General features: G+C 55.9%; 1 protein-coding gene across 6 annotated transcripts in view; it reads right to left on the reverse strand.

Moving 5' to 3' along the window:
- GTF2IRD1 (GTF2I repeat domain containing 1) overlaps positions 1–27,042 on the reverse strand; it is an 80,345-nt gene that overhangs the window by 10,662 nt on the left and 42,641 nt on the right. For 5 of the 6 annotated variants that reach the window (XM_024747192.1, XM_024747190.1, XM_024747191.1 and 2 more), the window contains 2 exons: positions 23,712–23,895; positions 23,163–23,191 (listed from right to left, as the gene is read on the reverse strand). In XM_024747192.1, coding sequence (XP_024602960.1) covers positions 23,163–23,191; positions 23,712–23,895 — 213 coding nt within the window. Of the gene's footprint in view, positions 1–21,282; positions 21,338–23,162; positions 23,192–23,711; positions 23,896–27,042 lie in introns of those variants that run through there. The other variant, XM_024747193.1, reaches the window with a different exon arrangement.

Here is a 27,042-nt window from a genome sequence, read left to right on the forward strand (position 1 = left end):
TGGACATGGCCGTCACCTGTGCACCTCTCTGGGCGCGCAGGACTCATTCACCAACCCCACCTCCCCCTGCAGGTTCCTGCTGCACCACTGCCAGTGGGTGGAGAGAGATAAAGACAGGGCAGGCCTGGGCTGCACACTGCCCTCGCCTTTTGAGAGGCAACGCCAGGCCTCAAAGGGCCACGCCATGTCACCTCTCAGCATTTCAGCTCACTGTCTTGACATAGTATTCGTCTTGGACGAATATTTCACGAGCACCGTCCCATCTGGATGCAGTGCTGCCCTTGGGCGTTTAGCAGAGTACAGAACACAGCCCCCGACGAGGCAGGGGACAGTGGGGAACACTCGGTGACCCACTGGGCTTGATAACTGTCAGTGCATGGCTCGTGGAAACATGGGGTGGGGGTGGGGACGACCCCAACCCAGCCAGGGATCAAGGAGGGCTTCCCAGAGGAGGTGACACCCATGCCACCCAAGGCCCCGTGGGACACAGATTTATCTGCACGTTGGGGCTGCAGGCATCCCGTGGGTGCTCAACACACGTTAGGGGACATGGAAAATTTCCCCTCCCCTATGTCCTGTCTGATCTGCCGGGGAGAGCACCCCCAAACCAGGCTGCAGCTGACAGGCAGGGGTGACACCACATCACAGGGCAGCCAGCACGAAGAGTACACAGGTCAGTCCCAGGCAGCAAACTGGGGCAGCAGTTAAACGTCAGGAAAGAGGGACCTGAGTTGCCTGAGGGACGCTGGTGGCACCGGGAGGTGTCCTGAATGCCTCTGGAGTGTGGTGGGAGTTTAGGGGCCTTTTTCCGTAATACCAAGAATAATCACAGCTGCTGAGTGGACCAAGCACGTCCCATGTGCAGACTGTCAGGCCCATGACGCACGTTACCACTGGATCCTCCCAGCTCAGTGTCGGGCCTCTGAGAGGATGCCCACATTTCCCCACAGCTGCTCCTGGCTTCTCCCCCACCTCTTTGTTTTTACTTAATTTGGAGGAAGGGGGTTCCATTTTTCTTAGAGGACTAGTTTTTGAATGAAATAGGCCAGGTTAGCCTCTGGTGGGGGCTGGAGGGGAGAGAGGCGCTGGTCCTCTGTGTACTCAGAGGCAACCCCTCGGGTGGTGAGGCCAAAGGAGTGATGCAGTTGCTGGGAGGTTGAACCTGAACCCCAGGTGAAGAGGCCCTGCCTGTGTTCCTGCTTGAGCCCCAGCCCTCCAGCTCCATGCAGGGGGGAGGGCTGAACACGCTTGTGTCGGGGGGCTCGGAGGTGCCCAGGACAGAGCTGGTCTCCTGTGATGTGAATCATGGCCACTGTCCTCAGCTGGCCCCTGGCCGAGTCCTGGCGAGCCCCGGTGTGGAGAAGGAAGCCCATACATCCTGCTAGCCTGCACCTCCAGCCAAGTGGGCCTGTTGGCAGGCTGCGGGCGGGTCACAGGACTCCTTCCTGACAGATCCAGGATCCTGCCACCACCGTCACACACCCACCGCCTGGAGAGGGGGTGGCCAGGCCTGGGGTCACCAGGGACCTCCCCAAGGATGGCTGTGGGCAGCGGCTGTCCTAGCCTAGGCTGGGGTGGGACGGTCCCGGCAGCCATCACCTCTGAGTCTGGTCTGCTTGTGGGCGAAACTAGGATCAGGAAACATGAGAACATGGGGAGGGGGGTGAGGCACAATCACTGGGGCCCCATGGGGCCTCGGCCGTACACCCAGTGGTCTTTCCCAGGCTCTGAGGTGCAGCCCTGTTGCCAGGAGTTAAGACCACACTCTCTGAAGTCTGACTGCCTGGTTTCAAATCTTGGCTCTGTTATTAGCTCGTGACCTTAGGCAACCACTGGATTTCCTCATCTGGCAAGTAGCAACAGGGCTTCCCTGGTGGCGCAGTGGTTGAGAGTCCGCCTGCCAAGGGGACACGGGTTCGAGCCCTGGTCCGGGAAGATCCCACATGCCGCAGAGCAGCTGCGCCTGTGCTCCACAGCTGCTGAGCCTGTGCTCTGGAGCCCGTAAGCCACAACTACTGAGCCCTCGTGCCACAACTACTGAAGCCCGCGCGCCCAGAGCCCGTGCTCCGCAAGAGGGGAGGCCGCCACAGTGAGAAGCCCGCTCAGCACAATGAAGAGTAGCCCCCAATCGCCGCAACTAGAGAAAGCCCGTGCGCAGCAGTGAAGACCCAACACAGCCAAAAATTAAAAACAAAACAAAAAAAACACCTTAAAAAAAAATTAGCAACAATGACCACACGGAGCTGCCGTGAGGATGAGGTGAGGACGTTATGTCCGTGCCTGGCACGGTCTATGGTCTAGTTATTACTCTTCTTCTCTACCCGGGGGGGGGGGGTCCTGCCTGAGCTTCTCTGAACCCAGGTTGGTTGTAAGGACACCAACGGTTGCAAACATTTCAAAATGTTCTCCATTTGGAAATGTCACAGGGCTCCATGAGGAGTGTGGTGTGCCCTCAATGTACCTGCTTGAATGCCTGTAGACAGTGGGGAGAAAGGGGGTCCTCAGGGCCAGTGACAGGGAAGTTCCCTGGCCCAGAAGGTTGCAAGGCAATCTTGACTGTAACCCTAAGGCTGTGTGGTATTTGGAAAAGCACTCAACCTCTGTGAGCCTCAGTTTCCACATCCCTCAAATGGGAATCCTGGCCTGTTGGGAGGGATCCAATGACACGGTACATAAAAACATTTAAGGCCTTATGCCACCAGCGTCAAGTTATCATTGATGTTATTACCAGGTCAGTGCCTCAGTTATCTTGTGTAGTCTCAGGAAACGAAATCTTCCATACAAAACTCTTCCAGATGATGGAAGTTTGTTCTCTTAAGTCCCTGGGTTTTGCTTTACTCATGTGGGGGAGACCATTTTCTAAAACTCATCAAGTACCCCTCTCTTATTAAGCACATGGCTGGGGGTAGGTGGAGGTCACCCTCATGACCTGACCGCCAGTGCTGTCCAGAAAGCGTTGTTGAACTTGCCCTGGCTGCAGTGACCTGTGCCCCACTGCCCCAGGCTGGCATTTCTCCTGCCTCTTGCTGTTTCCAGTTTTCTGGTCTTCTCTCTCTCACTACTGTCTATCTCACTACTGTAGCTCTCATCTTGTTGTTTCTAATCTGCTGTCTGTTAGCCTGAGGGTTAACTGAATTTCGCCTGGGGAAAGAAAGCAACCAAGCTTATTAAACCACAGCCATGCTATGTACACAGTTTTAGGCCAGTCGGCTCGGGGTGATGCCTGGGGTGGCCTCACAGCCCCCTCCTGGGGCAAAGTACACGAGCCCTGAGCAGCCTGGCCTTTCTGCACCTAGTCTGAGGTCCCCAGCTCAGGCTGATGACTGCGTGCTGAAGTCATGATCCAAAATGACACAGAGGCAGCCAGCAGCAAGGAATGATGCTCAGAGGGAGAGAGCGGATCTCGGGGGAAGAGTGGAATAACTATTCCTCCTCAACCCTCTCGAAGCAGCCTCTCCTCTCTGCCAGGCTTGGGCTGGGCGATCCAGGCAGAAAGCAGACCTGGGCGGGCCTGGCTCTCGAGAGAGCAGAGGGTGGATATCCACAGGCACCCTGCCTTGGCAGAACAGCTGCCTTGTGCAGGAAGCAGGGGCCGCTCAGGTGGGGGATGAGCCAAGTCCCTCTCTGGGACCCTGCGACTTGCACAATGTCCTGTCTGATCTGCCGGGGAGAGCACCCCCAAACCAGGCTGCAGCTGACAGGCAGGGGTGACACCACATCACAGGGCAGCCAGCACGAAGAGTACACAGGTCAGTCCCAGGCAGCAAACTGGGGCAGCAGTTAAACGTCAGGAAAGAGGGACCTGAGTTGCCTGAGGGACGCTGGTGGCACCGGGAGGTGTCCTGAATGCCTCTGGAGTGTGGTGGGAGTTTAGGGGCCTTTTTCCGTAATACCAAGAATAATCACAGCTGCTGAGTGGACCAAGCACGTCCCATGTGCAGACTGTCAGGCCCATGACGCACGTTACCACTGGATCCTCCCAGCTCAGTGTCGGGCCTCTGAGAGGATGCCCACATTTCCCCACAGCTGCTCCTGGCTTCTCCCCCACCTCTTTGTTTTTACTTAATTTGGAGGAAGGGGGTTCCATTTTTCTTAGAGGACTAGTTTTTGAATGAAATAGGCCAGGTTAGCCTCTGGTGGGGGCTGGAGGGGAGAGAGGCGCTGGTCCTCTGTGTACTCAGAGGCAACCCCTCGGGTGGTGAGGCCAAAGGAGTGATGCAGTTGCTGGGAGGTTGAACCTGAACCCCAGGTGAAGAGGCCCTGCCTGTGTTCCTGCTTGAGCCCCAGCCCTCCAGCTCCATGCAGGGGGGAGGGCTGAACACGCTTGTGTCGGGGGGCTCGGAGGTGCCCAGGACAGAGCTGGTCTCCTGTGATGTGAATCATGGCCACTGTCCTCAGCTGGCCCCTGGCCGAGTCCTGGCGAGCCCCGGTGTGGAGAAGGAAGCCCATACATCCTGCTAGCCTGCACCTCCAGCCAAGTGGGCCTGTTGGCAGGCTGCGGGCGGGTCACAGGACTCCTTCCTGACAGATCCAGGATCCTGCCACCACCGTCACACACCCACCGCCTGGAGAGGGGGTGGCCAGGCCTGGGGTCACCAGGGACCTCCCCAAGGATGGCTGTGGGCAGCGGCTGTCCTAGCCTAGGCTGGGGTGGGACGGTCCCGGCAGCCATCACCTCTGAGTCTGGTCTGCTTGTGGGCGAAACTAGGATCAGGAAACATGAGAACATGGGGAGGGGGGTGAGGCACAATCACTGGGGCCCCATGGGGCCTCGGCCGTACACCCAGTGGTCTTTCCCAGGCTCTGAGGTGCAGCCCTGTTGCCAGGAGTTAAGACCACACTCTCTGAAGTCTGACTGCCTGGTTTCAAATCTTGGCTCTGTTATTAGCTCGTGACCTTAGGCAACCACTGGATTTCCTCATCTGGCAAGTAGCAACAGGGCTTCCCTGGTGGCGCAGTGGTTGAGAGTCCGCCTGCCAAGGGGACACGGGTTCGAGCCCTGGTCCGGGAAGATCCCACATGCCGCAGAGCAGCTGCGCCTGTGCTCCACAGCTGCTGAGCCTGTGCTCTGGAGCCCGTAAGCCACAACTACTGAGCCCTCGTGCCACAACTACTGAAGCCCGCGCGCCCAGAGCCCGTGCTCCGCAAGAGGGGAGGCCGCCACAGTGAGAAGCCCGCTCAGCACAATGAAGAGTAGCCCCCAATCGCCGCAACTAGAGAAAGCCCGTGCGCAGCAGTGAAGACCCAACACAGCCAAAAATTAAAAACAAAACAAAAAAAACACCTTAAAAAAAAATTAGCAACAATGACCACACGGAGCTGCCGTGAGGATGAGGTGAGGACGTTATGTCCGTGCCTGGCACGGTCTATGGTCTAGTTATTACTCTTCTTCTCTGGCGGGGGGGGGGTCCTGCCTGAGCTTCTCTGAACCCAGGTTGGTTGTAAGGACACCAACGGTTGCAAACATTTCAAAATGTTCTCCATTTGGAAATGTCACAGGGCTCCATGAGGAGTGTGGTGTGCCCTCAATGTACCTGCTTGAATGCCTGTAGACAGTGGGGAGAAAGGGGGTCCTCAGGGCCAGTGACAGGGAAGTTCCCTGGCCCAGAAGGTTGCAAGGCAATCTTGACTGTAACCCTAAGGCTGTGTGGTATTTGGAAAAGCACTCAACCTCTGTGAGCCTCAGTTTCCACATCCCTCAAATGGGAATCCTGGCCTGTTGGGAGGGATCCAATGACACGGTACATAAAAACATTTAAGGCCTTATGCCACCAGCGTCAAGTTATCATTGATGTTATTACCAGGTCAGTGCCTCAGTTATCTTGTGTAGTCTCAGGAAACGAAATCTTCCATACAAAACTCTTCCAGATGATGGAAGTTTGTTCTCTTAAGTCCCTGGGTTTTGCTTTACTCATGTGGGGGAGACCATTTTCTAAAACTCATCAAGTACCCCTCTCTTATTAAGCACATGGCTGGGGGTAGGTGGAGGTCACCCTCATGACCTGACCGCCAGTGCTGTCCAGAAAGCGTTGTTGAACTTGCCCTGGCTGCAGTGACCTGTGCCCCACTGCCCCAGGCTGGCATTTCTCCTGCCTCTTGCTGTTTCCAGTTTTCTGGTCTTCTCTCTCTCACTACTGTCTATCTCACTACTGTAGCTCTCATCTTGTTGTTTCTAATCTGCTGTCTGTTAGCCTGAGGGTTAACTGAATTTCGCCTGGGGAAAGAAAGCAACCAAGCTTATTAAACCACAGCCATGCTATGTACACAGTTTTAGGCCAGTCGGCTCGGGGTGATGCCTGGGGTGGCCTCACAGCCCCCTCCTGGGGCAAAGTACACGAGCCCTGAGCAGCCTGGCCTTTCTGCACCTAGTCTGAGGTCCCCAGCTCAGGCTGATGACTGCGTGCTGAAGTCATGATCCAAAATGACACAGAGGCAGCCAGCAGCAAGGAATGATGCTCAGAGGGAGAGAGCGGATCTCGGGGGAAGAGTGGAATAACTATTCCTCCTCAACCCTCTCGAAGCAGCCTCTCCTCTCTGCCAGGCTTGGGCTGGGCGATCCAGGCAGAAAGCAGACCTGGGCGGGCCTGGCTCTCGAGAGAGCAGAGGGTGGATATCCACAGGCACCCTGCCTTGGCAGAACAGCTGCCTTGTGCAGGAAGCAGGGGCCGCTCAGGTGGGGGATGAGCCAAGTCCCTCTCTGGGACCCTGCGACTTGCACGATACCTCCCTTTCCCGGCACCAGACCTTTGCCAGGATAAAAGGGTAAAACTCAGTTCATCGCTTAACCCCTTCCATGATCTGTATTTAGGGGCAGCAGGAATTCTAGGGGTTTTTTTGGCCAGGCTGCGCGGCTTGTGGCATCTTAGCTCCCCGACCAGGGATTGAACCCGGGCCTTCGGGAGTGAAAACGCCAAGTCGTAACCACTGGACCCGCAAGGAAGTCCTCCATCTGTTTTACAGACGGAGAAGCTGAGGCTCAGAGAGGGAATGGCCATGCTGCAGTGGGGTGGAAGCCCTCCCCAGGCCCATGACCTCACGTACCCAAGAGAATCTTTCGTACGTGTGCCAAAGAAAACATACTCAAGCGTGCTAAGAGCGTTCTTAGTAACGGCAAGACCATGGAGGGAACCCAGATGGCCAAGGACAGGAGAATGGACAAGTCAATCCTGGTACAGTCACTCAGTGGAATATTACAGAGCCCTGAAAACAGACAGCTATGGCCACACATTTCAACCTTGTGTTATGTCATGTTAAGTGACAGAAGCAAGTCCCAGGCTTGTTACAATAGGACACCTTGGTCATAAAAGTTAAAAAAAAATAAGGAACTTCCCTGGTGGCAAAGTGGATAAGACTCTGCACTCCCAATGCAGAGGGCCTGGGTTCGATCCCCGTTTAGGGAACTAGATCCCACATGCATTCCGCAACTAAGGAGCCTGCCTGCCACAACTAAGACCTGGTGCAACTAAGTAAATAAATAATTTTTAGAAAGTTAAAAAGAAAAGCAAAATGAAATAATTTTGGTTTAGGCCCGTATTATATGCAATAGACATGTTAAACGAAATCAACCTGTGAGCAGTGATTAAATCATGGGGGACGACGGTATCAAAGACATTTTTGGGAATTTGAATACAGACTGTCTATTAGATGACAGGGAGTCAGTAAGTTTTATAAGTGTGACAACGGTATTGTGGATCTGCAAGCCTGTCACAACTAAGACCTGGTGCAACTAAGTAAATAAATAATAATTTTTAGAAAGTTAAAAAGAAAAGCAAAATGAAATAATTTTGGTTTAGGCCCGTATTATATGCAATAGACATGTTAAACGAAATCAACCTGTGAGCAGTGATTAAATCATGGGGGACGACGGTATCAAAGACATTTTTGGGAATTTGAATACAGACTGTCTATTAGATGACAGGGAGTCAGTAAGTTTTATAAGTGTGACAACGGTATTGTGGATCTGCAAAAGAATAGCATTGTTCTGGAGAGTTGTGGGTTGTGTGTTGAAATATTTAGGCGTGAACACTCAAGATGTCTGCAACTTACTTTGAATGGAGAAAGAGGCAGAGACAGAAATCAATGGGGCGGGGTCTGTGCCTGTGGGAGAGACAGAGAGGGACAGAGGGAGGGAGAGAGGGAAGGAATTTGGCAAATGTTAAGAATTAATGACTCCAGCGACTTCCCTCGTGGTCCAGCTGTTGGGACTCCGCGCTCCCAATGCAGGGGGCCTGGGTTCGATCCCTGGTCGGGGAACTAGATCCCACATGCATGCCGCAACTAAAGATCCTGTGTGCCGCAATGAAGATCCCGAGTGCCACAACTAAGACCTGGTACAGCCAAATAAATAAACAAATAAATATTTTTTTAAAAAGGAAAGTATTAATGACTCCAGGGAATTCCCTGGCAGTCCAATGGTTAGGACTTGGCGCTTTCACTGCGAAGGGCCTGCCTGGGTTCAACCCCTGGTCTGGGAAATAAGACCCCGAATGTCTGGGCTTCCCTGGTGGCACAGTGGTTAAGAATCCGCCTGCCAAAGCAGAGGACATGGGTTCGAGCCCTGGTCCGGGAAGATCCCACATGCCGTGTAGCAACTAAGCCCGCACCCCACAACTACTGAGCCTGCGCTCTAGAGCCCGGGAGCCACAGCTACTGAGCCTGCGTGCCGCAACTATTGAAGCCCGTGCATCTAGAGCCCGTGCTCTGCAACAAGAGGGGCCACCGCAATGAGAAGCCCACGCACCGCAACGAAGAGTTGCCCCCGCTCGCCCCAACTAGAGAAAGCCCGCGTGCAGCAACGAAGACCCAACGCAGCCAAAAATAAATAAATTTATAAAAAAAAAAGATCCCGAATGTCGCATGGTGAAGCCAAAAAATAAAAAATAAATAAAAAAATAAAAAGAAGAAAGAAGAATTAACACACACGAACACAAAAAAGAGAATTAATGAATCCTGACAAAGAATATATAGGCAGGGATTCCTTTTTTTTTTCCTATTCTTTTTCCTATTCTTCTACTATTCTTTTTTTTTTCCTGCAGTTTTGCAATTTTGAAGGGAAAGAAACCAAGAGAATGACACACATAAAATTCAGAATATTTGTTCTGGGGAGAGAGGCAGACAGGATGAGGGAGAGCACGTAGGTGGATGTACGTTATTGGTTCTGTTCTGATTCTGAGACGGGTGGTGGGTTCATGGGCGTTCACCATAGTATTTATTAACGAGTGAGCAAACAAATATGTGGGAATACGAATGAAAGAATGAAAATAAATGAATGCTAAATGCAGTGCGGTATCCTGGAGTGGATTCTGGAATGTGAAAACGACATCGGTGGAAAAACTTAAGAAATCTAAATAAAGCCTATAGCTTAGTCAATCGCATGGCACCAATCGATGTTAATTTCTTAGTTTTGACAAAGGGACCATGGTTATGCAAGACGTTAACATCCCACACGGGTCAGACGGTATTTGGGAACTCTGTGCTATCTTCGCAACTTTTTGTAAATTAAAAATCACTTCAAAATAAAAAGTTACAACCACCAATCAATTGATCGATTGACGATTACATGCAGGGATTGATGGCAGAGTGGGTTATGAGCCAGGGATCATGACGGATCTGATCAGTGCATGGGGTTCACTGGGGAGGGGGACAGGGGAGGGAAGAAAGCAAGCCTTCTCCCCCAGAGTTCCCTCGAGCTGGGCTCTGTGCCCCCATCAATCCATCTCCCTTCCCTGGGATGGAGGTGCATGGTGGGTGGACCACAACCTGCCTGGGCAGGTGATCCAGGTTCCTCCCTGGTGCCCAGCTGTCTGACCTTCAGCTGACCCACTGCACACAAGAGCCTGGAACAATGGCCAACAGAGAGCTGTCTGGCTGGGGCCTCCCCTGTTGGGGCTCCAGGCCCTTTCACTGCCCTCCCAGCTGCCAGACACTGGGATGCAAATCCTCCATTTGCTGATGACACATGCCCACCAGAGACCGTGCCTGGTGATTTACACAGTGATGCTCTTTATTCCTCACGAAAAGCCTGACCTCTAGGTGTTATGATCCTCATTTTACACATAAGGAAACCGAGGCTCAGAGGAGTCAAGGTGCCTCTTCCCAGCCACCAAGGCCGCATGGTTTGCGATGGGTGGCGCTGAGGCTCAAACCCAGGTCTCTCTGACCCCTGGGTGCTGCTTTCCCATCCGAGAACAGCCCAGTACCTCCTCAGAGGGCTTTCTCACAAACTCTCCTGCAGCTCTGTGCTCGAACCTGCAAACCTGGCTGGGCAGAGCAAGTACCAGGTTTTCTTGTGGGGGTCTGTCTTGGACGGACAGCCCAAGGGAAATCGTGTCCTTCCTTCTCCTCTCCCCTTCCCTCCTCCATGGTCCCAAGGCCGAACTGTGGCCACGACTGGCCAGGTACGGAATGCCACACACTAAATGTGATGAGCAGGACATCAGCTCCCAGCCTGGGCAAGGTGGGCAGATGGAGGCAGCGGAGCGCACAGGCGAGGGAGGGCTCTACTGCCTCACGCGGGGATCGGGTACCAATCCCGATCCTCATGCTGTACAGCAAACTCTGCAGCCAACGACCCGAGAACAGATGCTTCCTGTGGGCTGAGCGTGCAGTCTGTTTGCACGTGTTCAGGACTACAGCCCCAGCACCCGCAATAACACCTGACACATCACAAGCGCTCGGTAAATAATTTCTGTCTGAGAAATTAAGCTCCTGCGTGCCAGGCACTCTTCTTAGATCTTTGCATGGCTTCCTTCACTTAATCATTCTGACAACCTTACAAAGTCGGTCCTAGGAGTGTCTGCATCCTACAGACGGGGAGCCTGAGGCACACAGGGGAAGTCACATGCCCCGGGTCACACAGCGAGTTAGAGGGAGAGCCAGGATTCACCCCAGCCCACTGACCACCTGGCAGTACAGCCTCGTTCTGTTGTGGCTGGGAGGACAGGGCAGGAGTGTCCGACTCAGTCGCTGCACACGGGGAGGGAAGAGATCTTCCTTCTGCTCCATCTATACTTCTGTTTCTTCTCACTCTCTCTGGACCCGCAACCCCCAAACCCATGTTTCCGCCTGCTTCCTCGAACACCTTTGATTCCTCACATCCCGGGCTGGCTTCTCCAGGTCCCCTCAAACCTGTCCCTCCTCCCTTCTCGTGGGTCCCTGGCTCCAACCTCCTACACGGTCGCTCAAGAGAGAAACCTCGGCTTAGTGGCTCCCAAAGCTGTCCATGCCCTAATCCCCGGAGCCTGTGACTATGTTTCTTTACATGGCAGAAGGGACTTTGCTGGTGTGTTTAAGTTAAGGATCTTGAGGTGGCTAGGTTATCCTGGGTTATTTGAATGGACCCTAAATGTAATCACAAGGGTCCTTGTAAGGAGGCAAGGTCGAAAGCAGAGGGAGAGGGGACAACAGAGGTTGGATGGATGCGTTTTGAAGATGCAGGAGGGGCTGCAAGCCAAGGAACGCAGGTGGCGTCTAGAAGATGGAAAAGACAAGGAAACAGATTCTCCCTCGGAGCCTTGGGAAAGAACCCGCTCTGCGGACACTGTGACTAGCCCTGTGAGACTCATTTCGGACTTCTTAGCTCTACAACTGTAAGGAGATAAACCTGTGTTGCTTTCAGCCACCGAGTGGGTAATTTGTTACAGCGGCCGACGAAACCCCTCTGTGCCCCCTTGTCTCCATCCAAAAATCCAGGTGGGTCTTCTCACCTGCCCTCCCCGAATTCATCCTCTGCTTTGCAAGCCACTCAGATTTTTCTAAACAGTCTATCCACCCATGTCCTTCCTTCGCTTTAAACTCGCTGAGGGCTCTCTGTTGTCTGTGGGGCAAATCCATCCTCCTTTCCCCAGCGAAGGAGATCCTCTGCTGGTACCAGAGAAGTTGTTTTCACCCAGCCCTGCCACTCTCCAGGTCCCCACCCAAGAGGGCGTGCAGAACCCGCTGTTTCACGGAACAGACAGTGGAAACCTGGGGCTCCCCTACTTCGCGCAACGGAGGGGAAACCTCCTCCCGCTTGCCTTGGGTGGCATCTATAATCCTGCACAGTGGGCCTGCGGCCTGCTGAGAAGCCATCATGGCTCAGGGCCTGACCCCTGACATCCCTGCAAGATGCTCAGCCGCGTCTCTGGGCCGTGGGAGCCTCACGGCCACAAGGGGAGAAGGGCCTCCCGAGGGAGAACGGGGTTCTTCCACTCAGCCCCAGGACACCACCCACTCCCGGCCCCTCCCGGTTTTTTCCTTACCCACAAAGGCTGAAGGCACCAGGGCCCTGGTCCTCTGACTCCGCTCACTCCCAAAGATCTCATTCTGTTAGTTAGGGCTTTAAATACCAGCGATATGCTTGCGATTCCCCAAATTATATCTCAAGCCTGGACCACTCCCTGGACACGCCCCCCGCCCCCACTCTACATGCAACCACGCCTGGATAATACCCCAGACTTAACACGCCACAAATATGCCTGAGACTCCCCCGCACCCCCGGCCAGCTCTTCCCGCATCTTCCTTGTCTTAGCTACCTACCTGCACCTCCATCCTTCCAGAAGCTCAGCCCAAATCCCTGAGGTCAAACTCAACTCCTCTCTCTCTCACAGCCCACATCAGCAAGTTGTCGGCTTCAGCTACAAACTCTGCCCAGAGTCAAGGACTTACCACCACTACTGCCACTACTGGGCCTCACCTGCTTTGCCAGGACCAACTCCCTACATAGTCCCCTGCTGCCACCCTGTGTGTCCTCACCCAGCAGCCAGAAGGATCCTGTTAGATCCTAGACTGGATTCTGTCTCCCCTCTGCTCGGAAGCCTGCCCTGGCTCCCAGCTCACTCGGAACAAGGGTCAGCATCTTGATCCAGCGTCCATAATCGGCCTTCTCTCCCATTTCCATCTCATCTCCTACCGGGTCCTCCACCCGAACTGGCCTCCCACCCTGGCAGGGGACCACAGGGCCTTTGCAGTCTGTACTCGGCCTGCCAGGCTCTTCTCTATGCCCTCCTGGCTCACTACTGCCGCCTCCAGGCCTCTGATCACCAGCCTTCCCTGGCCGCCCCACATCTAGGGTTGTAACTTCTCAGCACTCACACCTGGTACACATTACCCTTCGCACATGGTCTGTTCTCTGCATCCACACCGGAACGCAAGTTCCACGAGGCAGGGTTCTCTTTAATTGGTGTTGATCAAAAGCTACTTACACCCAGCCCTGAAGATACCTCGGAACCGTTCACAGACTAAGTACTTGGTCCTGAGCTCCCAAACCGGCAGGGGTCCCTCCGCAGACTGTGCTGTCCTGTCCCCATCCCCACCTCCCACCATGAGGTCGCTTCTGCCACCAGATCCTCCCCCACCCCACCCCACCCAGCCCAGGAGGTTGGAAAGATCCTGTCCACCCGGTAAGCCACGTGCGCTGAGCCATCCTTCGTGCCCCACCCCCCAGGCCTCCACTTGCGTGGCTCAAAGACGCATTTATCAGCCAGCGAGAGCTTCTGTTCCGCGCACGCAGGGCCTGGTGACCCTGAGCTGATCTCATCCTAGCCTAAATAAAGGCGTTGGTTGTTCCTGTCGGCTTGGGTGGTCCCAGCTGGGGAACTAGTTTCGGTGAGGTTTTCTGGAATGTTGCAGAAGAGCCTGAAGCCCCCTCACCGCTCGCTCCTGGGGCCTGAGAAGCCCCCTGTCTAACAGGCGCTGGGAACCTTGAGGTACCCTTCCCCCACCTGGCAGAGCTGAGGGAGGGCAGGGCTGGGACCACTGACCAGCCCAGGGGCAGACTGGGGCGGCCACGACCCAGATGGAAAGGGCGGGGCCTCCCCTCCTGCAGGAAAGGAGGCAGCCGGCCAGTTCTGGGCCTGGCAGCCGGGCGTCTGCCCACAAAGGCCTCCAGGCCCCACCCAGCAGATGCCAGCTCTTCCCGGGAAGGCAGAAGTGAGATCATTACTGGAGCCCAATTAACAAAGGAAAGCAGAGATAATGAAGTGAAGAAACATGCGGCTGGCACTGGAACTGTGGCATCTTCAGAAACTTGAGAAAGCAGGGTTTATCTTGAGCTCTTACGAGTTGGAAGGGTAGAGGGGGGTGGCGTAGGGAAGAGAGGGAGGCAGGGGTGTGTGACAAGGGTCGGGGGGTGGACCACGAAGGCTGTCCCTGCTCCATGTGACCTCGAGGCCCAGAGATAGCAAGTTAACTTATCCAGGATCACAGACAGTAAGTTAACTCATCTAAGGTCACCCAGCTCCCGAGGGCCCAGCAGGCGACTCGTTCCAGCTCCTATTCAGTCCCTCCCCCCACCCCCAAATGCCCTCTGCTAAGGTCAATCCCAGGCCCAGCTCAGGTCCCCTTCTCCGGGAAGCCCACTCCTCCCAGCACCGGATGAGTGACAGGAGACCCCGCGGAGACCTAGCAGAGGCCCCAATGGGGACAATGACAAGAGGTGCCATTTGGGGCTGGAGCCGCTCCCTCCTTGTACCCTCCCCGCAAATGGGATCACAGCCCTCCCCTCCGCAGACCCTTCACCCACAGCTGAGCTTCTCAAACTGGGCCTCAGGGAACGCTGGGGGTGGGAAGTAGGTCGAGTGGGAACATCTATTTTCTCAGCAGAATGTAATCTGACATAGTTCCTTGAATGAAAACTCAAGTGGAGACTCTCTGGAATGGGGGCTTCCTAGGTAAAGCTGGGGCCCGGCAGAGCTTCGGCCCTGCCCCGCGGGGGTGCTCGGGCTCCGGCCTCGGGGACGTCAGCGGAAGAGCTTGCCAAGGCCGGGTCTGCAGGGTCCAGTCCACGCTGCAAAGCCAGGCCTTCCAGGCCCTCCACGCTCCGGCCTGGCCGGCCTCTCCGCCTTACCCCTCCCGCGCACGACGGGCCATTTATTCCTCCTTTCCTTGCCCTGCTGGGGCACCCCGGGGCAGCCCCAGTGTGATTCTTCCCACTTTGCAAAGAGGGAGAGCGAGGCCCAGGCAGGCAAACCGGACTTGCTGCTGGAGTCACACAGGAAGTCGGCAGCTCTGCTCTGCTCTGTGGGGCCCGGAGCCCCTGCTCCGGGGGTGGGCGGGTTTGCTGCTCACCAGGGAGTTCCCCCAAGCTGGCAGGGAGGGCTGAGCTGCTGGGGTCCAAAGAACCAAACCAAAAGGAGAGGAAGCTGGAAGCCTGTGTTTGGCCAGAAGGGAGCTGGGGCAGGGCAGCTGTGGGGAAGCCTGGAGCCGGGCAGCAGAGGGAAGTGAGTCAGTGCGTGGGGAGACCCCTCTGTCTGCGCCCTCCCTAGTTCTAAAGGGCTGGGGCTCCGGGCAGACAGGCACAGGGTGCACAAGCCAAAGGTAGCTGCAGCGGGCAAAGCCCCTCCCGCCTCTCCTGCAGTGCCTCCAGGTGAATGGCTGCTTGGATGCCTCCAGTGATGGGGAACTCACTACCTAACAAGGCTTTTTGTTGTTTTTTTTTAAGCCACTGCTATTCGAGAACATTTCGAGAATGTTCATTTCCTTGATCTCTCTGGTGTTGCCCAGGACTCTGCTCTCACGGGAGATTTGCAAACAGCTGCCTGACTCAGCGCTTCTTACCCGCAAATCCCTCCACCTCCTTTTCTGGGGCTCCACCTCCTCTGTTCCTTCACAGGCTCCTCTCCCTCAAGGTCTCTTGGAGGTCGGTGTGCTCCCGGCTCTGCCCTGGGCCCTCTCTGCTGGCTCCACGCTCACCCAGGCCAGCCCCAGCGCCACCCTGCAGGCTCTCAGCACCACGACTGTTCCTGGATGTCCCACAGGCCTGCAGACCCCGCCTTGGGGATGGACACCACCATCACCCTTCTGGAACCTTCTACCCTCTCTCCCGCCTCACGCCCCACTGCCACCTCTAGATCCTAACCCCACCCATCTCTGGGTCCCACAGCCCATGCTGCTCCAGTTTTGCCTTCTTCCATCCACCTTGGTAGGTGGAAGTGTGGTTACCATGGCAATCGTAAGACAATACAAATCCAACCCTATCATTTCCTTGACTGAAAAAGCCTCCAATGCCACCAGAGAAAGCTTGAGCTTAGGTCAAGGCCGTGCATGATTCGGCCTTATTCTTTTCCTGCGATCTTCCCCCCACTGCCCAACCAGCCCAGGCTCCAGAACGGCACAGCCCTGGGTATGATTTCAGCCCTGTGTTACCTACGCGACTGCTTCCTTCAGCCTCAGCGTGCTCAGCTGCAAACTGGGAATGAAAACAGCATCTACGTCGCAGGCTTGCTGTGAAGACCCCACGAGGCTCTGGGGGAAAGGCCTGGGGCCTGGCACGCCGTGGACACTCAGCGAGGGTTGGACATGGATGGTCATTTCAGGGCTCCCCACCTCTGCAAGTGCTGCCCCTCAGCCTGCAATCCCCCCATCCCCCGGGAGGAACGTCAGCTCCCTGGGAAGCTCTCCCAGACCCCCAGATGCACGTGGCCTGCCTGCGGGGAGCTGGTTCTCCTGGGTAAAGGGGGAGGACTGGTCTTTGCCTGCGGGTGGCACTGAACTTGCACGGGGCTCAGGACACCCACACCGCTGCCATCCGTCCTGTTTCCTGGGGATCAACGTGCGGGCAGACATGCCTTCCAAGCCCCTGGCCCTCCCTGTCTCGACCTCCTCTCCTCTTTCCAGTCATGTCCAAACCCCTTAGTCATCAACATTGGTGGCCTCTCCACGGTGTCCAGGTCATACTTCCTTCTGAGACTGTCCCTTCCCATCTTTCTAGCCCTCCCTCTAGGACGCTGACTCCAACAATCTTCCCTCCGCCCCGGTCACCCTTCCCCTGTCCCGCTGTGTGCAGAGGGGTTCTGGCAGTGCTCTCAGCACCCCCTTCCCCACCTCCTGTTCTCAGGAGGACGTCCCTCCTCTGCCCACTCTCCCCACGCTCTCTGCTGCCATATCATCCATTTCTCTAAAATCACTGTCACTATTCAACCTCTAAAAGCCTCTCCTCATCCCATTTCACCCTGCAGCTCCCACCCCACCTCTCCTCTGTCCCTAAAGGGCCATCATCTGCAGCTGATGAGTTCATTTCTTTTCTCTTGTTCTCCCCTGAGCCCACGATTCCACTCAGGTCCTCTCCCCTCCCTGAAACTGCTTTTTTTTTTCTTTAATAAATGTATTTATTTTTGGCTGTGTTGGATCTTCGCTGCTGTGTGCGGGCTTTCTCTAGTTGCGACGAGGGGGCTACTCTTCGTTGCGACACACGGGCTTATTGTGGTGGCTTCTCTTGTTGTGGAGCACGGGCTCTAGGCGCGCGGGCTTCAGTAGTTGTGGCACGCAGGCTCAGTAGTCGTGGCGCATGGGCTTAGTTGCTCTGAGGCATGTGGGATCTTCCCGAACCAGGGCTTGAACCCGCGTCCCCTGAATTGGCAGGTGGATTCTTAACCACTGCGCCACCAGGGAAGCCCCCGAAACTGCTCTTGACCTCGCCATCCCTGGACCTCTGGGCGCTCCATCCCATAGTCCCATCTCAGGTCTGATCCTGACCTTGCAGCAGCACTGGGCCCAGGTGATCACTCTCCTTCTTCAACAGTTTCTCACTCAGCTTCCAGGACATCACACCCTCTGGGGGTTCACTTGTCTCTCCTCAGCTCTAAATGCTGGAGGGTCCCAGGGTTCATCCTCGAACCCCTTCTGACTATCCATGCTGAACCCCACTGTGATCCAGTTTCATGACTAAAATGCATGAAATACAGAATGGCTCCCGACTGCATATCTCCAGGGGGACTCTCTCTGTAGTCAAATGCTCTATCCCTAAGCTATACCCCTCAGTGGGGCTCTCTCTGATTTGTAGATCCAACTGCCTTCCCAATCTGTCCACTTGGGTGTCAAATTTGCCCACCACTCAGATCCTCACCTCCCTTTCCCTCTCCCGCTGCTTGGGACAAAATCTTGATGCTATCCTGTTTTGTTTGGGGTTTTTTTGTTGCCACACCATGTGGCTTGCGGGATCTTAGCTCCCCGACCAGGGATCAAACCCACGTCCCCTGCAGTGGAAGCGTGCAGTCCTAACCACTGGGCCATCAAGGAAGTCCCTTGATGCCATCCTTGATCTCTCTCTTTCCCCTTCCCCACATTCACTCTCAGCAATCCTGTTGGCCCTACTTTCAAAATACTTCCAGGGCCCCAGGGCCTTTGCACTGACAACTCTTCTCCCTGGATGTCTCAACCTAGATTTCTTTTTTTTTTTTTAACATTTATTTATTAATTATTTATTTAATTTATCTCTGGCTGCACTGGGTCCTAGTTGCGGCACGCGGGATCTTCATTGAGGCACACGGGATCTTTCATTGCGGCACGGGCTCTTCATTGTGGTGCGCGGGCTTCTCTCTAGTTGTGGCGTGTGGGTTTTCTCTTCTCTAGTTGTGGTGTGTCGGCTCCAGGGCACGCGGGCTCTGTAGTTTGTGGCACGGGGGCTCTAGTTGAGGTGCGCGAGCTCAGTAGTTGTGGCACGCAAGCTTAGTTGCCCCACGGCATGTGGGATCTTAGTTCCCTGATCATTGACCTAGATTTCTACATGGCTTATACCCTGTCTTCATTCAGGCCTTAACTTCTGGTGGCCTCTCTAAAATTGTGCTCTTGACAGTGCTATCTTTTGTGTGTGTCTCCATGGCACTTGTCACTATTGAAATATGATACTATTTGTTCTTATTTACCTGTCTCCCCTATTAGAATATAAGCACCACGGGGGGTGGAGATTTTTTTCTATTTTGTGTTCCCAGATCTTGCTTGGCGTACAACAGGCATTCAATAGTCTTTTTGTTGTTGTGCAAATAAATGAACTCAAAGGATTATGAGCCTTAAGGGTTAGACAGGCAGGACTGTTATAGATGCTGATAGCCAGAAGGGGGCAGCAAAGACCTACCCAGTGTGGATGAAAGGTCGGGGGTGGGGAAAGCCTGGGCACATGCTGTGTGACCTCCAGCGAGTTCCTTAACCTCTCTGAGCCTGTTTCTTCCTGTAGGACTGGTTATTGGGGGAGATCAAATGTGCTGGTATGGGAAGGCTTGGTAATCAGCAAATCATCAGCATGACGTGGATGTTAGGTATCCACGGTGTGAGAAGTTGCCCCAATATCCATTCTCGGGGGACAGGGCTGCTATATAACTATGATGCACCCTGATGACAGACCATTGTAAAGTGTTTTAAAGACATGGGAAAATACTTATGCTTAAGCGTGTGTGTGTGTGAATTTATGGAAAGGATGAGATATACAATTAATAAGCTTGGGGAAAAATCTGGAAGAAATGTACCATCGTAAAAATAAACAGCCATCTGGGCAGTGAGATCTCTGTATTTTCCAGATTTCCACCATGGGTATGTATTCGTGTTTCCCGACCTACTAGAATGTTCTACAGCTGTTGCTACACCAGCTACTTGGGCGGAGGGCCTCTCCTTCCTTAGTCACCACTGATCTTTCCCAACATATCATGAACAGCCCCTTTGCTGTCCTGGGTTTACACAGCCTCGGGCCCCTCTGGGTCTGGGGAGAGACCCACCTTGACTTGGTGCTGCTGAGGGCAGAGACTGTCCCCAGCCACCTGCCTCTCTGGCCCCTGGCCCAGTGTCCCTAATTTAACTCAGTGCTGCTGCAGGCAGGTGGGTGAACTGGGGAGCAGCCTGGCCAAGTGGCAAGGAGCTTCCAGTGGTATGCACCTCGTCCAGGCCTCACTCACTCAGGCCCCTGGGATTAAGCCTGGTTTAGTCAGACACCCGCTCTGTGCCCCCACTTAGGCTGTGCCCTGTGTTAGAACCACACACCCTTCTGCTCAACTCCAAGGCCCAGCTTAATGTCACCTCCTCCAGGAAGCCTTCCCGACCTCCAGGAATAACAGTACCAACTGCCAACCCCATTGGCTGAGCCCTTCCTATCACAGCTGGCCCAGGGCTGAGGGCTTCACAAACATCTCTCTCAAGCACCAGCAGGGGGAAAACCGTCCTCCATGGCTCACCCACCAATGCCCACCATTTATTCATTCAGATCACCCGGCGAGGTAGATATGACCATCTCCATCTCACCGATGAGGAAGTGAAGGCTCGGAGATGTGAAATAATGAGCCCAGAGTCACAGGGTTAGTAAGAGGCATCTGGGGTTTCAACCTGGGTCTGTCCGAGCACCAGCCTGTGCTCTCCCATGGCCCCCACACCACCTCGGCCCCCAATCCCAAAGCACATCATCTAACACCCCTCCAGGTGCACAGCTACAGCCTACCTTTCTCCAGGCTACGGCACCTGCCAACGTTCCGCCTTCCCCAGAGACCTGACCCGACCTGCTCCAGTTCACCTCGGAACCCCAGGAGCTGGCCCGCGTCAGGCTTCAGCAACTGTCTAATGGACGGTTTGGGAACAGCCCTTTCTGGGGCAGGAACAGCACCCAGCGACCTCTGGTGAACCCTCGGAGGCCCCTGTGAGTCTGGACACCTTCCCAGCCCAGCGTGACAAATGGCGTTAGGAAGCACACAGCTGGCCTGCCAGCCCGTCTGCCCCGGTCCCTCCAGGCTGACACCCGGCCCAGAGCGCCAATGCCTGGAAAGGCGCTGGCAGTCCCATCCCTGAGGCCTGGGGCCAGGGCCAGGTGCCCATCTCTTCTTCTAGGCAGCCTGCCACCCTCTCCCATACCACGTGGGCAGAGAAAGCATTTCCAAGGGCCCTCTCTGCACACAGAGGGGCCACAGGGAAGGCCGATGGGTGGGTGGGCAGACTGGCACAGAGAAATGGGGGGCAGATGGCCACCCTGGGGTGATGGCTGAGATTCAAGAAGCTGTTTGAACAGGAAGATGAGCTGTCGAGGCCCCCTTGCTGGAGGGTGAGCCGTGGTCAGTGGAAGAGGTCACCCCCCCCAGAAGGGGGCAATGGCTGCTGGCTGCCTCTCCGGCCCCCAATGTTTCTCCCCAAAGCCCGACACTCCGCTATTTGGTGGCCGCTCTGAATTACGTGCCGCCCGCCTGGCATCAGTGGGCCTCCCTGACGGAGCAGGGAGCCAGGTGTGGAACCAACGCTTCCTCCACTACAGGTTGGGCGTCCAAGGCAAGTCATTGAAGTTCCCTTGGCCTCAGTTTCTTCATCCGTAAAAAGGGGACAAAAAAAGGTGATGTGCAAAGCGCTGAACTCACAGTCCAGCATACGATCAAGTGTATTTCTTGCTTTTCAAACTCGTTAAAATATGTGCATACCCCTGGAGCAGCTATATTTTCAGGTCTCCACGGGGCCCTTCCTTCTGGGTAGGAGGGGCTGGGGATCACAGGGTGTGCAGGGGGAGGCCGATGCACTGCCTCGCCGTGTTTCTCCTCTCCGTCAGCAAAGGGAGGCCCGGCCATCCTTCCTGCTGCCGCTCATGGGAAGAGGACGGACACTGCCCGGCTCTGACACCAACCTGGGCAGAAAGTGAAGTCGGGACGGGCAGTGGCTTGAAGCTGACTCAGTGGCACAGGGCTGACAGGGTCACGGGGCCCCTGCTGCGGGGCAGGCGAGCGGACCGCAGGCCGCCCACCACGGTCCTGCGGCAAGGCAGGTCCACAGAGGGCTGAGTGGCCTGTCACAGAGCAGGGATGGGCCAGGGACCCCAGGTGGCACCAGGGGACGTGTGTCCTGCCCCCCATGGCCGATGAGAAGAGGGTCCCCGGGTCTGTGATGTTCTCATGAGCACCTGAGCCCCCGTACCCTTGTTCTGTCCTGCAGCCCCCAGAAGCACAGGCCTACCTGTCCATGGGGGCGAAGTGCTACAGATCATGGGCCTAGAGGCCGGCCAGGCCACTGGCTAGCCGTGTGACATGGGCACATTGCTGAAACGCGAGCCTCAGTTTCCCCCTGAAGGTCAGGCTCTGGCGCCAGCCTCACAGGTGTGAGGAGTAAACGAGATGACTCCTCTGTCTGTAACCACGGTACCCAGACCACTGCCCAGCCCTAGGAGGAAGGACCTCCGGACCCACGTGAAGCGGTCAGCACAGGGTCTGACACCCAGTAATCTCTTGGCAAGGTTTCCGCCGGGGCCACCACTGCTGCGCTTTGCTGCTCTTACCTTCACCATCTCTACCTTACTAACATCACCCGACGGCTTTCACACCTCTGAGAGGTCTGGAAAACCACCCTGGGCGTAGGCCTTGGACCCCTGCTGCTTCCCCAGCTGACCACCTGCCTCTCCCTCCCTCTCCCCCCGGCCCTCCAAGTACTGCTCTCCCCTGAGGCCCCGTGAGAGCCTTCCTCTCCGGGAAACCCTCCCAAGCACCCCTTCCTCTGTTCCTCCTCCCTGGGGTCCCTGCAGCCCGACGGCAGCTGCCACACTGCTACCCCACTCAGTGAGTCTGGCCCCCCTCCAGGTCGCCCCTTCCCCAGAAGCCCACCGAGCCAGGCCTGGGCGCAGGGAGTGAACAGCTATAGGTGGCAGGGTCAGGGCGCACGGAGGTGAGTGAGGAGTGAAGTGGATGTGACCGCGACTGTGAAATTGGAGTCCTGTCCTGCAGGCTTTCTCTGTTCCCAGTGCAGCCTCCCCAAGGGCCCAGGGCTGCCAGTGACTCCAGGCGGGAGCAGGGGAGAGGCGGCAGAGGCGGCAGAGCTCCTCCCCATGTCTCCACGCGCAGGCTCTGGGATCTGCGTATGCAGCTGCCTCCGTGGAGGCCCGGCCAGCCCTGAGTGCTGACCAGGTGGTCATGCCACCCCCGCAGGGACAGCCCCTGCTCATTCAGGGCTTGGGAGGGCCAGGACATAGCCCGGGGGACGGTGGGGGGTGGGGGGTGGATGCCTTGAAATGGGGCCAGGAGAGGCATTTTACGAAACGGGTAAGCACTCACCCACATCCCACCGCCAAGCTCGCAGGTTCCCCTGCAGACAGCCCTCCCTCTGAGGCTAGGAACCCACCCCCATCAACCTCATCTGCTCACCAAGGCCCCTGCATTAGGGAAAGTGGGGGGCACTGACCCGGCCAGGCCCCTCCCTCCTGAACCCCCATCCCAGGCTTAGAAGTCACCAGTGCCACCCCACCACCCCTTTAGCTGTCCCAGGAACCGGGGCCAGGCTCCAGCTTGGCCTTCCTCCTCTCTGCTGGGGCCAGAGCCCAGGGAGGTGGGACAACAGAAGGGTGGGGGTCCCGCTCCAGGGTCCTGGAACCGGTGCCCCACGGTGAGCTCCACTCCGGCCTCTGGCCCCCAGCACCATGGCCCACCCCCGTGCCAAGTGGCCCCCCCATAGCCAGCGCCTCTTACCAGGCTTTGGGATGAGTCCTTGAAAAGGCCTGGAAGAGAAACAGAGATGGGGGTGTCAGGGGAGGGCCTGGGAGCTTGTGAGGAAAGCGTGGGACCCACCCCAGACCTGCCGAAGCAGAATCTGCTTTAACAAGATGCCCGGTGCCTCGTGCGCACGGGACCCTGGGGACCCTGGGACGATGCTGCAGGACCGCTGTGCACCAGGCCAAGCAGGGTCTCCCGCTGGCTCTGCCCTGCTGGCTCCACGCCTCTTCCAGGGGATGAGGGAGTGCAGGGAGCAGATGCCGCAGCAGGTAGACGGGGCCCAGGAAGGCTGCCCCCGCTATGGTGGCTGCGGGGCAGGGGAGCTAGTCTCACTTCTGTGGGGCTCCCTGCACCCTGGCTGGCCGGCAGTCCCCCTTCCTCCAACCCCCAGGGCCCAGGGTGGTGCTGGAAGAGCTGCCTTGTCCATGGAGGGCAGGTCCACCCGAAGGAAAGGCCAAGGGTCTGTGGTGCGAGCCCCCTCCCGTGGTAGCCTCGCCTCCTCTCTGTCTCCCTTCCTCTGAGTACCTGGTGACGGTGAACTTGATCTTGTCAGCCACCGCAAGGATCCTCTCCAGGTTCTGGGAGCCAAAGGTGCAGGGCTTTCGGAAAGGGATCCCGGGGGGCAGCCCCTCGATGATCACCGAGCCGGGGTTACTCTTGATCCTCTTGTAGGGGACCTGGACCGGGTACTTGATGCCCAAGGCTTCCCCTGTGGAGGAGAGGGACAGAGGAGGTGTCAGGAGCCAGAGGCGGGGCTGGTGGGCTGTCGGCAGCCATGGGGTGCTCCATGAACGAGTGTGATACACCCCGTGCACAGTGGGGTACGGTGGGGGGCTGTCATGTAGCACTGCAGAAAGGCATAGTCAGTGAGGGACTGGGAAGTAGGGGCCCTGGGGGGTCGGGGGTGTGGGCGTCTGCCCAGGGCAGGCTGAGGAGTGGCCAGGGGACGTGTGGCTATGGCTACTGGGAGAGGGCAGGGGCTAAAGTCAGAGGCCTCACAGCTTGAGAATCTGAAAGCCGTCACAAGGATGGTACCTGGTGGGCACAGCTGGCCCTTCCCTACAACGATCCATCAGCCCCACAGGCTCTGCCTCACCCTGGTTCAGGATCGGCCTGGCCTAAAAGGGCGGATCGCGTCTGGGAGCAGGCAGGCCAGCCAGGGTGCAGCTCAGACCTCAGGGCTCTCTTTCCACATCTGGCGCTCGGCCTCATTCCTGTCGCCAATCCCCTCTGCAGAGGGCTATGGCATGTCCATCCCAGGGACTGTGCCTTGTCTCACAGCCTGGGAGCAGCCCTGAGTCCACGGCTGATCCACTCTGGGCCAAGGCCTGCTGCCTGCTGTCAGGCTGATGCGAACGTCCATGGCTCTCTGACTTAGGTGGGGTGCACCATGGGAGCCCCCTCCTGGACGGAGGGCTGGACACTCCTCAGTGTCACAGGATGCCCCTTTACAAAGATGTGCTGCAGAAATCTTTGCACTAGGAGAAGTAGCTGAACTTTTTCTGGGCAATAAACTAATTTTTATCTCGTGGACACTGGGAATGGTATAACTGGCCTCATTTCCCTTTTTGCTCTGGCTCCTGGGAAACTCAGAGCTTGATGCATGCCCTGCATCTAGCAAGGACAGAATGGCTGAGTCTTCATGTCACCCCTGGCTTCGTGCCATTGCTTCACCTTGTTTGTTTGGCTTTATTTAATTGAGATGTAATTCATGTACCATAACATTTACCATCTTAAACAATCCAGTGGTTTTTAGCGTACTCAGGAGGTCGTGAAATCATCACCACTATCTAACTCCAGAGCGTTTTCATCACCCCGAAAAGAAACCCCATCCCCATTAGCAGTCACACCTCACTCCTTCCCTCTGTGCCCTGGCAACCAAACCAATCCACTTTCCGTTTCTATGAATTTCCAGCCTGTTTTAAATTCTTTATCCTGACTTTGCTGCAGACAGAAATGTACTTATACCCATAATCCATGAATGGGAACACTGCCATCTCTACTTCCTCACTCCTTGCCCCCAAAAGGGCTCTTGCTAGAATGATTGACGGCCTCTGTGTTGCCCAACCCAGAAGGTATTTGCTCTCTTTTGGCAAAATCCAACACCTTGGTGTCCATAATGCCTCACTTTCTTGGTTTCCCCTTTCTGGCCACTCCTCCCCTTCCTGGACTTGACCTCTAAACACAGGGCTCCTTGGCTTTCTGCATGGGTCCTCTTTCTGCTCTCTTTGCACCCCTAGGGGTGTCTCCTCTGCTCCTGTGGTCTAATTTTTGCATCCAATCCAGACACCTCTCCTGAATAGCAGACTTTTCTCTCTGCCTGCCTATGAGACATCTCCACTCACCCTTCAGACTCAACATATCCAAATGGAACCCATCATCTCCCCTCTTCAAACTTCCCCGCTCAGTGAGGGCGCTGCCCCTTCTCCCTGGCTGGCAGTTTGGGTATCCACCTGTCTCTGGCAGCTCTGTGCTCCCCCCTCCTCCCCCTCGTCACGGTGACAGGTCTGGGTAACCCAGGCCTAAGCCGATGAGCACATGGCATTCTCTGCCATGGGGATTGGGTAAAGACTGGACATGTGACTCAATGGGGATCAATGAGAAACAGGGGAGGGCCCAGGGAATTCTGGGAAACTATCAGGCTTTCCTGAGAAAGCCTGTGGAAAAGCCAGCTCTCTCCCTGGATGGGATGTCTGGACCTGCCGTGGTCATCCTGCTAGCAAGCGGGAAGTCAGCCTGAGATGATTCTGACACAGCGGAAGGTCATTCCCTGAGCTGCTGGATCCAGCTAATCCTGAAAGCCACCCTACTGCTGGATTTCCTGAGTTACGGCTAATTGTACTGTCCAAAGACAGCCGCACCAATCTTTCACCCATCCCACATGCTCCTCTTATAGTGTAACATCGACACTCCCCATAGAGGATGGGGTCTATATCCCCTCCTCTTACACTAGGGTGGAACTTTGTAACTGCCTTGACCAATGCAGTATGGCAGAGGGGACACTGCACAACATCTGAGGCTGGGTCATAAAAGGCAACGTGGCTTCCACCTGGCTCTCTCTCTCAGGACACTCAGGAGCCCCGACCAACAAGGAGGAAATCCAGCTACCATGGAGTTGCTATGCCAGAAAGCCCACGTAGAGGGGTCACACAGAAACTGAGAAAGATGCTTGAGGGGCCCAGCCGTTCCAGCACCAGCTCTTTCCCCAGCCCAGGCGTCAGACATGTGAGTGAGGATGCCGTCCAGATGACCCCAGCTTCACCCGCCTTCTGCCTGCAACCCCGGGACAGACCGTGAGTGACAGCTCTCCAGCTCGGCTTGCTCCCAAAGTCCTGACTCGCTGACACCCTCAGAGATAATACATGATCATGGCTATTCTAGGCAACCACGTGTTAGGGTGATCTGTTGTGAAGTCATAGTAACTGAATCATTAGCCAATTAACCCCCTTAACGGTTGAAGCAAGTTTGGTTTTGCTACTTGAGACCGAAAAGCACCTTAACAGATACAGCTTGTCCTCCTCGAGGCAGGATGCAGCTGGATGCCTCCACTCCTCCCGCTGCCCCGTCAACCTGCGCCTGTGGTTCTCCCTCGGAAGCACATCTCACTCCATCCGGTTTCCTGCAGCAGCCCGGCCAGGGCCTGCCCAAGCCATCATCACTCTCGCCGAAATACTGCTCCAGCCTCTGGGCTGGCCTCCCAGTGTCCACTCCCACCCTCCCACAGCCACTCACTTTCCTCACAGCATCCAGGGAGACACTTTAAAAGTGCAAAGCTGCTCCATTTACTTCAATCCTCCCAAAATACAAACCCGATATCATGGTTCCCTCCAAGGCCCTGGACAATTGGATCTGTCTT

Source organism: Neophocaena asiaeorientalis, unplaced genomic scaffold (genome assembly GCF_003031525.2).
Source record: "Neophocaena asiaeorientalis asiaeorientalis breed wild unplaced genomic scaffold, Neophocaena_asiaeorientalis_V1.1 scaffold607, whole genome shotgun sequence".
Lineage (NCBI taxonomy): Eukaryota > Metazoa > Chordata > Mammalia > Artiodactyla > Phocoenidae > Neophocaena > Neophocaena asiaeorientalis.